At 59.1% G+C, this 16,013-nt stretch overlaps 2 protein-coding genes across 4 annotated transcripts in view; one reads left to right on the top strand and one right to left on the bottom strand.

Moving 5' to 3' along the window:
- The window catches only part of KCNJ9 (potassium inwardly rectifying channel subfamily J member 9), a 61,489-nt gene extending 53,764 nt beyond the window's left edge, over nt 1-7,725 (top strand). Inside the window, exons 3-4 of the mRNA XM_024750495.1 lie at nt 1,433-2,342; nt 4,794-7,725. Of these exons, the coding sequence (XP_024606263.1) occupies nt 1,493-2,342; nt 4,794-5,125 (1,182 nt within the window). The 5' untranslated portion in view covers nt 1,433-1,492 and the 3' untranslated portion in view covers nt 5,126-7,725. The remainder of the gene's footprint in view (nt 1-1,432; nt 2,343-4,793) is intronic.
- Nucleotides 7,726-8,475: 750 nt separating this feature from the next.
- Nucleotides 8,476-15,618, bottom strand: IGSF8 (immunoglobulin superfamily member 8). 3 transcript variants are annotated; one of them, XM_024750887.1, is made up of 8 exons: nt 15,399-15,618; nt 14,098-14,246; nt 11,931-12,308; nt 10,759-11,220; nt 10,018-10,425; nt 9,389-9,802; nt 8,907-9,037; nt 8,476-8,733 (listed from the first exon to the last, which is right to left on the bottom strand). In XM_024750887.1, exons 2-7 carry the CDS (start codon nt 14,126-14,128, stop codon nt 8,922-8,924), a joined length of 1,809 nt encoding a protein of 602 aa, XP_024606655.1. In that variant the 5' UTR covers nt 14,129-14,246; nt 15,399-15,618; the 3' UTR covers nt 8,476-8,733; nt 8,907-8,921. The 3 variants fall into 3 exon arrangements, with proteins under 3 accessions (XP_024606655.1, XP_024606643.1, XP_024606648.1); XM_024750875.1 differs by lacking the exon at nt 14,098-14,246; XM_024750880.1 differs by lacking the exon at nt 14,098-14,246 and having other exon boundaries at nt 8,476-8,765.
- Nucleotides 15,619-16,013: the final 395 nt, after the last annotated feature.

Genomic DNA, 16,013 nt, shown 5'->3' on the forward strand with positions numbered 1-16,013 from the left:
ACACCCCCAGAGCCTCCAAAGGTCTGGCTGCAGAACACCTCACTCCAGAATTTAAATTCGAGAGTGCTGGGTTTGGAGTTACATACCCAGGCAGTTTCTCCCCAGGACCTGGTCAAACGTCCAGGCCATCTGTGGTCCTTATGTCACACTCTTCCCCTCCATCACCCCACCCGAGCCAGCCCAGGTTTCCTTGGAGTGGGGAAGGAGGATGATTCCCAAGAAGAAGGGAAAGTTGAAAAGTCCTGAATTCTTAACCTTTCCTCATACGAGCCATACCTCCTAGGGGCCCCTGGGTGCCTAGGGAAGGGCTCTGGGTCTCTCTCGGGGTAGCCTGCAGCTCAGAGAGCTCCTCACGGGGAAGAACTTAAAGCAAAATCAGGTAGGCTTCCCTTGGAATGTGAGCTTTGCGGCATATGGAGGGGGGCTGTTTAAGGATAGTCAAGGGAGGTGGGAGGCTGGGGAGGGAGGGGCGAACTGAAGGGAGGAAGGAGGTAAAGGTGTGTGCTTAAATCACTTATCTGATTTAATGGCTCATGAAGAATAGGATACTAGAGGGCTGCAAGCCTACCTTGAACTTTGTGCTTCCTTTACCCTGGCTGTCGGTGTTGATCTCATATTCTCCCGTCCTCCTGCCCATTTGCAGGCTGTCTCCACTGTGGAAATAACCTAGGGGAAATGGGGCTGACGCTACAGCCGCAATGATCATGGTCAGTCCTCAGGGAGGATTTCCAGTAGGAATTTCCCAAGGTGGGAATGTTCAACCCTTGCCCACTGGAGATTTTTTCACTCGTTTTCCACCACTTCCATTTCTCCTTCGTAAGCTTGTTGAGAGGAAGAAGATGTGGGAGGGGGTAGAGTAAGCGAGGTCCAAGGAGGGAGGAATGGGAAAGACTTTCTGTGTCAGTCTCCAGGTGAACTTCCAAAGAGCCTGGTTAGACAGCAGGTTGAACTGCGGAGACAGGGATTAGCGGACTGCCTGATATCAGCCAGGGCGGAGTGGGGCGGGGGTGGCGTTCGGGCAGGGAGGGCTCTGCACGGGAGAGGAAGATTAAGCACCTGCCTCGAAGGAACCCACGGTCTAAGCGTTTCAGGAAACTCCCTCCTGGCCTGGGCCTCTCGCCTGGGGGTGGCCGTGAGGTGCTGCACAGCCCAGTTAGAGCAGTGGGACCAAGACCTCTGGTACCCCGTTTCCCTGAAAATACTCAGTCGTGCAGAGTGCGATCCAGTTCATACACACTATCCCATTTGATCTTCACGGTGTTGTGAGCTGGGGGTGGGGACGGCTAGGGTTGTGTGTATTGCTCCCATTCTACCGATGCGGAAAGCTGAGGCTGACACAGCAAGGGACTCGCTCTGGGCCACCCGGCCCCTGGGCGCAGGCCCGGACGTCTCGGCCTCTCCCGCGGCTCGGCTAATCTGGCCCACCTCTCAGCCCCTCCAGGCCCCGCGCCGCCGCCGCCCGGGCCGTGACCTCCCCGCCGCGGCCACGGCCATGGCGCAGGAGAACGCCGCCTTCTCGCCGGGGCCTGAGGAGCAGCCGCGGCGTCGCGGCCGCCAGCGCTACGTGGAGAAGGACGGCCGCTGCAACGTGCAGCAGGGCAACGTGCGCGAGACGTACCGCTACCTGACCGACCTGTTCACCACGCTCGTGGACCTGCAGTGGCGCCTGAGCCTGCTCTTCTTCGTGCTGGCCTACGCGCTCACCTGGCTCTTCTTCGGCGCCATCTGGTGGCTGATCGCCTACGGCCGCGGCGACCTGGAGCACCTGGAGGACACGGCGTGGACGCCGTGCGTCAACAACCTCAACGGCTTCGTGGCCGCCTTCCTCTTCTCCATCGAGACGGAGACCACCATCGGCTACGGGCACCGCGTCATCACCGACCAGTGCCCCGAGGGCATCGTGCTGCTGCTGCTGCAGGCCATCCTGGGCTCCATGGTGAACGCCTTCATGGTGGGCTGCATGTTCGTCAAGATCTCGCAGCCCAACAAGCGCGCCGCCACGCTCGTCTTCTCCTCGCACGCCGTGGTGTCGCTGCGCGACGGGCGCCTCTGCCTCATGTTCCGCGTGGGCGACCTGCGCTCGTCGCACATAGTCGAGGCTTCCATCCGCGCCAAGCTCATCCGCTCGCGCCAGACGCTCGAGGGCGAGTTCATCCCGCTGCACCAGACCGACCTCAGCGTGGGCTTTGACACGGGCGACGACCGCCTCTTCCTCGTCTCACCGCTCGTCATCAGCCACGAGATCGACGCCGCCAGCCCCTTCTGGGAGGCGTCGCGCCGCGCCCTCGAGAGGGACGACTTCGAGATCGTCGTCATCCTCGAGGGCATGGTGGAAGCCACGGGTGCGGGCGGGCTGAAAGAGAAGGGAGAGGAGGAAGTGCAGGGGGAGGAGGGGAGCGAAGGAATCCTCCGAAGTGGCCCTGGCCTGGGGCCCTGGGCTGAGTGGTCTGTGTCACTGGGAATAGGAGACAGTAATGATAATAGACAACACCCAGTGCTTAACTCTGTGCCCTGCACGGCTCCAAAGCACTTTACACCTCCTGGTTTATTTAATCGGAGCCCCATGAAGGTAATTTCTTGTTACTGTGCTCATTTTTCAGGGAGGAAATTGCCCCAGCGAAAGGTTAAGTTGTCCACAGTCATAGGCTAAATAAGTGGCCACGTCTGGATTGGACCCAGGCAGTCTGGCTTCAGCATTTAGGGTGCAGAGTAGGAAGGAAGGCTTAGGTTCCGGGTTTTTCTCGGTACTGAGAGGTCCAGGCCCCTGGCATGTGATGGTACAGGTTTTCCATGGCCTGAGTTATTCCTAGGCTGGACCTTAGGGAGAGGTTGATAGCTGGGCTCACTTCTGCCTCAGTTTCTCCAGGTCGGTTTCCACTGACAAAGGATAGATGATCTACACATTTCAAACCCCTTTCCAGAAGGAACTAGCAATGTACCTGTGATGTGAGAACCTCCAACTCAGGCTTACACAGTGAAAGGTTTGGGAGCAGGTAGGATAAGACCAGTGCAGGGGCAGGAAATGAGTCCTTTGGGACTTGAGATCCAGAAGTGGAGAAGAAAAGTGCGAGTGGGATAACCAAAGGCCCGGCAGGGGGCCCCGCAGTTCCTGCCACTGTTGCCAGTGTTGCCCTCTGCTGACTTCTCCCAGACTGGTGCCATCAAACCCTTTTCCTGGCCCTTCAGGCTGAGCCTCTACTTCACGGCTCTCTGCCTCAGTGTTCCCCACTCCTTCTCCCCACCCCCATACTCCCCTAACTCCTTCCCCCTCCCCCATGTACCCTGCTTCCTTTCCTCTCATCTCACCGGCTGGCACATTTTTGCTGGTACCTGAGAAGTCCCTGCCCAACCCTCTTCTCCCTTTGTACCTCCAGCCCTTCCCTTTCTTCCTCGCAGCCCCTCTCCCCAGTGTCCCTTTTGCCTCTTCTTCCCCTCCTCTACCGGACATTTCCTACGCCAGTCTTCACCAAAGGAACAAAGGAATGTCCCCAAGTTTGCTCAGGGCAGGGCTTTCAATGTTGAGAGCCAGTCTCTGCTTAGCTAATGTTCACTCTTCCGTTCTCCCTTGTTCGGAGGTGCATATGAGCTGAGGGGAATATGAGAGATCTCAGGGTAGAAGGAAAATCACTTGCCCCGGTGGGTGTGCCCACCCCACAGAGAAAACAGGACACAGGCCCACAGCAAGGAGGACAGGGGAGGGTGAGGTGGAGGAGATATGGGGAGGGTGGGGTGGAGGAGATAGGGAGGGGAGCTTGTTGGATTTTTCTAGAGAGACAAAGCTGGAAAGGATGGTAATATTTTGGGTGAGAGAGTCAGTATCCAAAATGCTTCTGAAAAGCAAGTAAAATGAGCCAAAATCCAACAAGATGACATTTAAAACGAATAAATATAAAGTTCTACATTTAGGCTTTAAAAAATCACTTATGTAAGCACAGCATGGAAGAGCTCTGGTGAAAAAAGAATTGGGGGTTTTAGTTGGCCACAGGCAATGTGATACAGCTTCCAAAAATGTTTATGTAATGTAATCTTGGGCCCTATTAGCTAAAGCATCATGGCCAGAAGAGAGAAGTGGCGAGCCCTCTCTTATGCATGGATCAGGCCACAGTCGGAGTATTTATCACACTCAGAGTGCTTAAAGGATCCTCCTTGGCCACTCTGGTTTGCAGTCAAGAAAGTAAAATTTTTGGAAGCCAGGTCACATCAGGAATGGTGGAGGGAGACAGGGATGTTCAGCCTGAAGGAGAGAAGACATGATGAAAACTGAGACTCCTGCTTCCAGATACTTGAAGGGGTGTCATATAGCAGGAGAGTGAAAATAAGGGTGGCAGATTTTAGCTCTGTATAAAGAACAACCCAAATATTAGAGCCGTCACACAAAGGAGCGGGCTCCTTGTGAGGTGGTGAGCTCTCAATCCTGAGATGTAATCAAGAGCAAGCTAGTTGCCCATTATTGGGAATGCTCCAGTGGGGAGCCCTGTATGGAGAGGAAAATTGGGCTAGACGATCCCCAAGGTCAGTTTCAAGGTTAAGCTTCTCTGACTGGCATCTCCAGTGGAGAGGAGGGGAGAATGTGGGCTGGAGGTTAAGAGGAGTTGGGGCAAATGGAGAGGAGGAGGGGGAACTGGATAAGTACAAGAGTTGGGAAGGAAGAGAAAGCAGGCTGGACCAAAGTGGGTGGGTGGGGGTCCTTGAGGAGGGCTCCAGGGAAGGGTTCTAGGAATAGGGTTGTGGAATGAGGCAGGGGAGGGAAGGCTGGGGCCGGGATCCCCCTTGACCCATGCCCTTACCCCCAGGAATGACATGCCAAGCTCGGAGCTCCTACCTGGTGGATGAGGTGCTGTGGGGTCACCGCTTCACGTCAGTGCTGACCCTGGAGGATGGCTTCTACGAGGTAGACTATGCCAGCTTCCACCAGACCTTTGAGGTGCCCACACCCTCATGCAGCGCCCGGGAGCTGGCCGAGGCTGCAGCCCGCCTTGACGCCCATCTCTACTGGTCCATCCCCAGCCGGCTGGACGAGAAGGTGGAGGAGGAGGGGCTGGGGGAGGGGGCGGGCGAAGAGGCTGGGGCTGACAAAGAGCAGAATGGCTGCCTGCCGCCCCCGGAGAGTGAGTCCAAGGTGTGACCAGTTTCCTCCAGATCCCTGTGGCAGGGCCAGACACAGGTACCTGGGGAGCTGGTTACGGAAGGTGGAGGAGGGCGCAGGCAAGGTCCCTGGGAATGCACTAAAGCTGGGGAGCCTCCTCAGAATCTCAGGTCTGGGATCCAACATGGATGGGAGAGATCCTGATTTCAGGAGAATGGAGGGTGGGGAATGGGTAAACTTGCCAGCCTGTCTGTGTTTGACCTTCACTTCTGTTCACGCGTGGATGGATGGACAGAAGGATGGACCTATGCGGGTTGGATGAGAAGGTGGAAACAGAGAGAGACAGCCAGCCAGTGGATAGGTGAATGGGCCAACAGACCAACAGACAGGTGGTGTGCTCAGGGCTGCCGCTAACTCATAGAGCATCTTGGTGCAAATTCTAAAAAGGCGGCTTTTTCCTCCAGACTGACACTACCCCAAACTAGGGTGCATGGCTTGGGGAGCAGAGTGTGGGCTGGATTTTAGTCCCCACTCACCTCCTCAGCCAGCTTCCCTGAGTCTGGCGCACCTGTCTCACTGGACACAGTAGCCCAAGCTGACCCAGAGGTGAGAAAGCTGGACGGAGGCGGGCAGAGATGAGGAGGGTGCCCTCCCAGCTCCACCCCTGCCACTGTGACAGGCTGAGAGGGAGGGTGAAAGGCTGCAGGGCGGCTCAGCAGGGTGTGAATGACCTTGTCCATGTGTGCAGGGAAACCAGCGATGGGGGAGATGCCAGAGCTGGGGCCCTGGGGCAGGGCCTAGGAGAGGCGAACAAAGGATGGCTATTTTCTGACAGTGAAGTGAGGTCTCGTGAGTACCACTGCAGGGGTGGGAGGGGATAGAGAGGTTCTGAGGAGGAAGAAGGGCCGGGGAGAGATAGAGAAACATGAGTTCACTAGAGCTGGGACACGGGGTCCTCAGGAAAGCAGAATCAGTCTTAGGGCACAGTGAGAGGGAGTCATTCACGTGGTTCACTGGGTGCCCGTTGGGTCCAGAGCACTGACCCAGGCATGTGTGGGGAGGACAGTCAGAGACCCGATTCCTATTCTAGGAATATAGTACACGTGGGGAAAACAGAGAAATATGCCTGTGGCAGCTGTTTCAAACTGAGAACCTGGGCGATCTCTCCGAGCACGGGGTGGAAGGGCTTGGTAATCAGAAAGCTAGGCATTGCGTCAGGCCTGGAGAGTGACCTGAGCCAGCAGTCACGAACTTGGGTAGGCATCAGGGTCCCTTGGAGGGCTTGGGAACACATATGGCCGAGTCCCACTCCCAGAGTTTCTGACTTAATGGGTCTGCGGTAGAGACCAAAACTTTGCATTTCTAACAAGTCCCAGGTCCTGCTGACGCTGCTGGAACGGGGACCACGCTCCGAGAAGCCCTTCCCTAAGCAGACTTGGGGGTCCTGTCAGGAGGTGGGCATCAAGCTGAGGGTCCTTGGGGAGGAGACTGAAATATAATGGGTATGGAGAACTGCGGTGGGGGGAAAGGAGACCGTGAAACCAAGGCTGAAGAGTCTGACTCTGGGCCTAGGGACTCACCCGTCAGTGGAAATCGGGCTGTGACAAGCTAGAGATGGTGTTTGGGCAAGATGAGTAGGCAAGATAGATGGTACAGAGCAGTCGGGAAGGCTTCAGGGGACGTGCTGCCAAGGTGGTGGCGAGCTGAGGTAGGAAGGGCATCTGTGGCAAAGGAGAGAATCCCACGTAGGACTTAAGAGGCAGGATTAAATGTGGGAGAAGATGTGAGAGAGAAGCGAGAGTCCAAATGTCTGGATGTGACTGTGACCTGCTGTCTGCCCAGCTGGGGCAGGAGCCCCTGGAGAGGTGTTCCCATGCCACGTGCACCCCCTTCCTGGTGTCATCGCGGTCACCAGGGACACCCCCCACCCCAGGATTGTGAAGGAGGAGCAATGGCGAGTCGAGAAGGGGCAGAGGTAGGGGGACCTGCCTCTGGGAGAGACGTGTACACACAGGCAGACACACCCTCCCACCACACGGGCCCAGGAGTGACCTCCAGCCCTTGGCCCTGGCTGTACCCCGTTCCTGTTCTTTAACAAAAGTCTGAGCCCCTTGTGGGGAAGCACCCCAGTGTGCTGCATTCCAGGCTGGGAAGCTGGGGTCCTGGGGGATGCTGTGCCTCCTGGAAGCAGGAAAGGGGGCTGCGGAGGGAGCCCACGCCAGCTTGGGTCTGCTCGGAGAGAACAGCTTTGCCTCAGGTCACATGGTGACTTGGGTCACTATCACCCAAAGATGAGGTCCCTGAACACTGGTGCTGGCTGTTCCCAAAGAACAAATGTTGGGGCATGGGGTAAGAAACAGTTCTGGTTTAATTTGCTGAAACATCTGGAGTCTGGACAGGAGGGAGCGGGCTCTGGGTGTCCACACTCACTCACGCAGTAGTTCACCCATTGCAAGTGAACCCACCGTAGAGGAACTGAGGCTGGATGGAAGGCATTGAGACCCCGCCACCCCTCTCCTTGCCACTCAGGGCCCCACTGTGTGCAGTGCAAGGAGTCTGGGGACCTGGGTTCTAGGCCTGACACTGTCACGAATTAGTTCTATGACTCTGGGCAAGTCGCATCACTTCTCTGGGCCTCAGTTTCCCTATCTGTAAAAACAACACTTGGTAAACTGGTAATGCTCAATAAATGTTTAAATCACTGAGTTGAAAGAGGTAGACTGCGTGCCTCTCGAGGTGCAGTGCAGCTAAGAATTCTAGGATCCGAGAATCCTTAGGCGGAGACAAATGCGGGGAGCACCGGGGGCACGGGAGGATGGGTGAAGCAAGGGGGCTTGCGCGCAGGTGGTGGGGCGGGTGTATGCAGGGGCCCCTCTGACTGCTGGCGTCCCCGTCGCCTAGGTGGCTGTGTTCCGGGCCTTCCATTCTGCTGCCGTCAGGCAGAATAATGGAGATCAGGAGGAGAAAGGCTGAGGCCCCAGGGCCTGGGGGGAGGAGTCAGGTCCAAGATTAGCCTGACGGAGAGAATGAGACTGCAGAATAGCGTGGGGACTCAGAAAAGGGCACCGGGCCCTGGAAGACCCTGCCCTGCAACCCAGGAGACGTCTGGGGGCAGAGGCCGTGCTCAACTGGAACTCATCCCCCTTTCTCTCTCCCCACCCCAAGGAGGAATCCCAACAGGAACTGGCTCTGCACTGACAGCTCAGACAGCAGATGGGACCCAGGTTTCCCCTCCCGGGGTAGGTGGCACGGCCCACGGTGGCCAGATGGTGTTTCTTCGGGGGAAGAGAGGTGCGGGTCGTCCAGAAGAGGCTGTCAGCCCCCAGTAGCCCACCTGCCACGCGCCCCTGCCTCTTAGAGCCTCATAGCGGGGAAGACACAGCCAGCCCTGGATTTTATAAAACAAGTTTATTCACATTTTAGAAAAACTAATTCTAGGACAGGGAACGGCCTCCCGTTGGGCTATGTATGAGATCATGAACAGAAGGCCAGAGGGAGGAGCTTGGGAAGGAAGGAGTGGGGCATGGGGGCCGTGTCCCCCACTCTGGGTGGGAGTAGGTCAAATAAATTAAAGGAAGGGCAGGCAGAGGGAGAGGGTATTCAGACACCAGAGGCGGGCTTGCGGCTGGGCTGGAAGATAGTCACACCTGCAGGAACGGGAGAACGCACGTGGAGGGGGCTAAGGAGAGTGTGAATTCCTCCTGGCCCTGGCCCGCAGAGCTGAGAGGGGCTTCTCCTTCTCCAGCTGGGACCAGGGAGGGAGCTGCTCATCTCAGGACTAGGGAAGACAGGGGTGGGGATGGGGGTCCTTGCCCCTCACCTGGGGTGTGAGGGATCACCGTTTCTGCAGCCTCTTCATGAAGCAGCAGGTGATGGAGCCCAGGATGGTGGCTCCGATGGCTAGGGCAAGCCCTGCACCCACCAGCAGGGGCACAAACAGGGTGTCCAGGGCTGGGCGAGAGAGGATGGCTGTGTTCAGTCTGGGGTGTCACTGCCCTCCACCCACGTGCCAGTACCTTCTCGGTCAGGCTGTCCACACCACCTCCTCCCGTTCCCACACAGCTTTCCCCCACCTGCTCCCTGCCCGCTCTGCGCTCAAGCCAGCCCCTACCACCAGGACACCGGGGCAGCCGGGCACTGAAGGGCTGAAAGCTGGACTTTCAGACTTTCCGTGTGAAGCAAAGAGGAAGAGAAAGAGGAACCAGAGGGACCACTAGCAGGAGGATGAGATGCAGAGAGGAGAACAAGAGCATGGGGCTGAGGGAGGCGGGGGGCGCATGAGCAAGGGATTGCACCACTCACCATGTGTGTACGGGTAGACCGTGACAGGCCCTGAGCGGGCACTGCCTGCCTGGTACCAGCTGTAGTCGGCGTGCTGCACCCAGGCGCTGGGGGCACAGTGGTACACGCCTTCGTCCTCGGGCCCCAAGCCGTGCAGTCTCAGCCGATGGCTTCGGGGCCCCACCAGCTCCACGCTGACGGGGCCTCCCCCGGGCCGGACCCCCAGCTCTGCCACACCGTCCTGGCCCACGCCACCCACCAGCTGGGCAGGGGCAGAGCTCAGCTCCCCGTCCTCCAGCCTCTCCACCCACCAGCTGGCAGCCAGCCGCAGCCCGGGGGGGCCGCCCCGCACAGAGATGTTGCAGAGCAGGGAGGCCGTCTCCCCGCGGTACACTGTGCCTCCCACTAGCCAGGCCACAGCCTCCAGCACCACACCTGCAGAACAAAAGTCAGAAGGTGAAAGGGGCGTGGGGGTTAGGACTGCTGTCCAAGCAACACCCCAGAAACTCCGGGTGTTCCCACAATCTTAGAAGAGGAGTGTGAGACTGAGACGCGGAGGCAGCCGATGGAGAGGGAGAGAGGCACAGAAACAGAAGGGAAAGGTTCTGCAGACCCCATATCCTGTCCAGGGCCAACCCGCCCCCTCTCACCTTCCTCACGCACGTGCACGGGGAGGGGCCGGGAGCGGGCACTGGCGGCTTCCCGAAGCCGGGCCCCAGACCCTCGGACATAGGCCTTGGCGAGGCAGCGGTAGGTGCCCGCATCCCCAGGCCGGGCAGCCTCCAGCCGTAGCCGGTAGGTTCTGGAAGCCACCTTCTCCATGGCAATGTGCCGGCCCTCGTAGCCAGGGCCCAGGCTGCCCACACCCTCCGTGTCCAGCTGGGCAACCAGGCGGCCGGGCCCAGGTGCCCCTGCAGGTGCCATCTCCCAGCCCACGGAGTACGCGGCATGACGGCCTGTTGGGGGCAGGGCCCCTGACACATTGCACAGCAGCTCCAAGGGCTCCCCCGGGCCGATCCGACGTTCCCCAGGCCCCACTGTCACTGCCAGCTGGCTGGCTGAAACACAGAAGGGGAAGGGGTGTCAGGGAGGCAGGAGAGGGCACAGAGCACCTGTCCTTCCTTGATAGCAGCAACTTCGAGGCCACCCGTCTTTGCCACCCAGGGGCCTGGCTCTCACGCCTCAGCCATGGCCCTCCCATCCCCACACCCAATTTCTGAGCAGAGAAAGCCCGTACAGCTGGGTACAGGTGCTAACAGGAAGCGATACTAATGGGACTTCACTCTAGGGAAGGTGGGCTCCCTGGAGCCAGACGATAGCCATCTAGTGCCCATGGTGCCTACTGAGATACCAAGGCTCCCAGCTGGCACAGTGGGACGCGTGGCACTCACACAGCGTCTGCACGTCCACATGGGCCAGGACAGCCCTCTTCTCCGCAATCTGGGCCCAGCTGCCATCGGGATCCTGAATCCACTCAGCGGCAGTGCAGTGGTAGGTGCCTGCGTCGTCCGCCTGGGCGCCCCCCACCACCATGCGGTAGCGCTCAGTCCCCTCCTTGCCCAGCCGCAGCTCCCCTGCCGCCAGCCGCTCAGCATAGGGAGCTCCGGCCTCCACGGCCATGTCGGGCCGGAGTCCCACCACTTCCTGCAGAGTTGCTCGCCCCACTGGCGCCTCGGGCACAGCTCGCCCAAAGGACACGGCGAGGTGTGTGTGCTTCTCCGTGCTCGTCCGTGCCAGGCAGCCCAGTGCCAGCTCCTGCCCCTCGTGCACCATCAGGCGAGGGGGTGAAGTCGGGGCCTGACGGCCCCGGGGCCCTGGGGGGGCAGCAGACACCTGCAGCATATCTGGAAGAACTGGAGAGAACAGCTGGAGTGAGGGAGGGCTGGGAGCTGTACAGTAACTAACCCTCGGTACTGTTTCCTACTTACAACCTATTTCCCTAAATAGACTGTGAGCTCCTAGAAGGCAGAGACTTCATGCTGTATTATTTCTTCTGTAACCCAATGGTGCCAAGCACAGTGCCGGGCACACAACAGGCGCTCAATACTTGTTGAATTTCATAGAACCAGCCCATCGCCTACTGACCCTTATGTTTGAGACTGACCCCTGTTTGAAACACTCAGAAGAGTGGCTCTGTCTTCTTTCTCAGAAGACAAAGAAACTTGAGAGCAAGAATGTCATGTGGTCTCACTCCTCCTACCCTGCCTCTATTTCCCCCGCCACCCCCACTCCCCCAGATCTGGATCCTGGAATCTCCAGGAATGGAGTCTGTTCACCCTATCAGGCTCCCCTACCCCATCAGGGAATGGAAAGGTGCTGGACAGCTTAAGGACACTTCTTCTCTCCCAGGAAGTAGCTGGACAGAATAAGAGCAGTGGACTGGAATGAAGGGAGTTAACCCAGAGTTCTGGGTTAGAGTCTCAGGCCAGCCACTAACTTGTTGGGTGACTTCATGCAAGTCACTTAACCTCGTTGGGGCTCAGGTTCCTCTTAGGTCCCTGCTGGCCCTGACTTTCTGCCTTTTGGGAGGGCACGGCCTTGACCCCATCCCAGGGCCCAGTACCTCTCAGTTCCACTTTGCCGCTGTAGCTGCCCAGGTAGTGGGCATCAGTGGAGGGTGTGTAGCACTCGTAAATGCCAGCATCCTGGGCCTGCAGGCGGGCAATCTTGAGCACCACGGCATCACCCTGCAGACGCTGCACCTGTACCTCACCAGCTGCCACTCGGGGCCCAAAGACAGCATAGGAGAATCGGGTATCCCTGGTACTGACAATGCCCAGGGCAGCCTCTGGGGCCTCAGGCCTGTACAGGAACCACTCGAAGTCCTGCTGAGCAGGGCCCTCGTAGCCAGTGACATTGCAGGAGATGGAGATGGCTGTGCCAGCCACACGATACAGGGGCCCCTCAGGGACTAGCACCTCCCGGGCACAGCACCCGACTCCTATAGGGAAGGACAGGAGAAGTTAGGGATGCCTGGGTCCCTACTGCATCCCCCCACCCCCACCCCCGCATCACTCTTGACCTCTGCTTGTGAAAGGAAAGGAAACCTGAGGAAAGTTGGTATACACTTGGGCCCTGTTCCGAGAACAGGCAAAGGATGCTGGGAGGTAAGACACCTGGGTCTCAAGGAAGTGGTGGTATAGAGCCAGGTTTGCCTCAGACCCCAGAAACACCCCATTACTGGCAGGCCAGAAGCAGAGCATCTAAGGTCAGAAAGGAGTGTATCTGCTTCCTGATTTAACCATTCCCGATTCCAGCTGTGCCTTAATTCCCCCTCCACCCCGTCTCCCGACGTTTATGCCAGTTGAGCCTTCTAGCTAAGGGATCCTGAGACCACATGTCCCCCTCCTTTGTTTGAAGGGAGCTGGCAAAATCTTGATCAGAAGGGCTGGTTCACTCAGCTGTGTCACCTGGGCCAGGGGACTCCAGACAATGGAGCCAGTGGCCGGAGCAGGACAGAGCACAGGCCCAGTCAGTTCTCACCACACAATCCCTCCCCACTCCAGCTGTGCCATGAGCTCACTGCTTCTCTGCCCCGCAGGGCTGCCGAGGCAGCTGAGGCTCATGGGGTAAGAACCAGCCTCTGCCCTTTGCCTCTGGAGGCAGAAGCTCCCCTCCCCCACCAGTGCCTGCCAATCTTCCTGGGCAGGCCCAGCTGACAAACAACCCTCACCCCACCCCCTCCAACTCCCTAACAGAAGCCTTCATTTGCATATGGTGTGCATTTATTTACATCCCCGCTCCCTTTCAGTAGGGTGGCAATAACCCCCCAGCTGCCCCTTCCCATCTTTCTCTCCTCAGAGAGGCCAAAATTCTTCTTCACCCCACCCTCACCCCTACCCTGCCCTCGCAGATACTCCCGGTGGCCTTGGAGGGCTCAGCTTCCTCCTTCTCTCCTTCCATCCTTCCACAGCCCCAGATCACAGAACCTCAGAATGGAAGAAGGGCTGCGTCAGCCCTCTGCCTCCATTTTACAGATGAGAAAGTTAAGGTACAAGAAGTATAACGTCTTGGCCAAGTTCCTACTATCCTTGGCTAGCTTCCACACGCCCCTGCAGAGGGACAAAGCCAGAGAGGCATGGGGAACTCCAAGGAGAGGCCTGAGGGCACTGACCTCACCAACCAGAATGTCACTCCCAGGGGCATAACCGGCTGGAGGAAAACACCTAATCTTTAGTCAAACTGTCCTTCAGCTCCTCCAGAAGCACTACCCTTACCTTTCCCTTCTTCCTGCGGCTGAGTCAGAGGGAAAACTTGTGGTTGCTCGGTTAGAGCACAGGCTGGGATCAGGAGGTCGGGTTCCAGCCCCAGCCCCATCCCCATCCCCAGCTGTACCGCTTGGACCAGCCCCTTCCACTCCCAGGCCTCAGTTTCTGGAGGAGAGCTAAGAGCTTCCACCCTGACAGTGAGTGAGCCTGTGTCTCAGCAGGGCTCTGCCCGAGGATGTTTCATAATCAGAGTGATGGCGGAGACACCGAGCTGACACCTTCCCTGGGCTCCGGGCAGACTCTGCTCAGGAGGGCCCCCTCCCATCTTCCTGGCTCCACAAATGCTGATGCTTGGAGATCCCCATGGGAAAGTCACCCCCACTGCCTTGGGAAACCAGCTGCCAGGCAGCTCTCTCCCCAGCCAGGTCCCCTCCTCTGTGTTAGCGGAGAGGGAAAGGAGAGCAAAGAGACCTGCTTTGGAGTCACATGGGAGTGGTCTCAAATCCAAGCCCCAACACTCACTAGATATGTTCTCTGGGGCAAGTGACTTCATTTCCTCATCTTCAAAATGAAAGTTAAGCACCTACACCCAGGGCGCTCACATCTCGGCAAGCTCTTCTGTCTCTTTGCACCACATTTACCCTGGGCTCCTCTCTGCTCCACGCTGCCCACTGGGGAAAAAGGGCCAAGTACTAGGCAGCCAGGCCTCACAGCTCCTTCCTCTGTATATCCTCCTGCCTCCCACCCAGGGCCCCAAGGAGAGGACTCATTCTAGTCCCCCAGGGCCCAGGGACCTATGCAGCACAGGGAGGCTCCTTGGCACCACGATGGAGCTCTGGTCTAGAAACAGGCGGCTGGGGCTACGTCAGCCTCTGCCTTAACTATGGCAGCTCCAAATCCTGGCACCAAAGCCACCCCCTCACCACCCTGTATTCTTACTTCAAGGGTTTCAGTCTCCTGAACATCTGTACAGGCAGTCTCACTGCCTCGATACCATACTCCTCCCCAGACCATCCCTACAGGGAGCCCTCCCGTTCACGCCAAAAACATTTCCACTGTCACGGTCCTCATGCATCCATGCAGCGGTGGCCCAGAACATCCCACCGTGAACACCCACCACAACAGGTACAGGGTGCTTGGAGATCTCAGCATCAGTCTCCATGGAGCCTGGTTTCTCCTGAGGCAGGGAAGCTGGGACTAAGGGGGTGTGACAACCAGTGGGAGGCTACAGAGCCAAGTGCTGCTATCTGGGAGAGGGAAAGTGGGGGAAAGACCCAGCCCAGGATGGAGATGGAACTGCCTCCAACTTCAGATGATGAAGGGGGGTGGGAGGGGGGTGCAGTTAGGGTAGACGTACTTCAAAGACTGTGGGCAGAACCGGCCCCTGGGCCTCCAGCCAACTTGGGCAATTATAAAGATGGACAGGCACTGCCCACCAGGGCGAGCACGCAAGGCTGGGCCTTAAGCTAAGTGAGGCAGAGAGGAGTCGCAGCATTTGTGCGCAGCGACCTCAGGACCTGAGTGTGCCGGCTGAGAAGTGGGGCCTGGCGGTTCCTGGGGGCGACATCCGGTGGGTCCTCACTGTGCCCCAGCCCGGGGCCCAGAACTGGGGAGCATTCACCGCTCCCCCACCCCCGCCCGCCCCAAGACTGGCTCGGAGCGCGGCCACAGACAGCAGCTGGGCGCCAGGCCCGGGAAGGCTGGGGGAGCCCCTGACGGAGAAGGGGGTGCGAGGGGCTCCGAAATGCTGGAGAGGAGGGCAGGGCTGGTCACCAGGTGGCAGGCACCTGCCGGGCGGGGCTGGGAGCCAGAGCCGGGCTTACCCAGGATTAACAGCAGCAGCAGCGGCGGCGGCTTGGGACCGAGGGCGCCCATTCTGCGCAGCCGGCTCTGCGAAGGCTCTGGGGGGCGGCGCGGGCTCTGGGTGGCCGGGGGTTCGGGGGGCGCATGCCCGGGTGGGGGGCACGAAGCGGGGCAGCGAGGCGTGGGTGCGCGGAGCGAAGCTGAGCGAAGCTGGAGCTGCCAAGTCACGGCCCTCTTCCCTCTGCCCTCTTCCCTCTGCCCTCCTCCCTCCTCCCTTCTCCCCTCCTCCTCTCCTCCGCCTACTGTTTTCCCTCCCGCCTTGGCAACTCGGAAGACCATTCCCGCCCCGCCTTACCCGGGCCCCGCCCCCGCCCTGGGCTCCCGGCCCCGGCCCCACTCCGGTCCCCAACTCCGCCCTGACCCCTCCAGACCTTGGCCCTGCTCAGGTCCCCGGGTGTGCCCCAACGGGGTCCTGGACCTCGGCCCCGGCTCCCCCAGCCCCTGCTCCAGGCTCCGCCCGGACTCCAGCCCTAGCCCCGCCCCCTCTTCGGTACCCGGCTCCGCCCCGACCCCCACCCGGGCCCGCCCCCCTCAGCCCTGTCTCCGCCCCGACCCCGGTCCGGGGGCGGGCTGCA

Source organism: Neophocaena asiaeorientalis, unplaced genomic scaffold (assembly GCF_003031525.2).
Source record: "Neophocaena asiaeorientalis asiaeorientalis breed wild unplaced genomic scaffold, Neophocaena_asiaeorientalis_V1.1 scaffold315, whole genome shotgun sequence".
Lineage (NCBI taxonomy): Eukaryota > Metazoa > Chordata > Mammalia > Artiodactyla > Phocoenidae > Neophocaena > Neophocaena asiaeorientalis.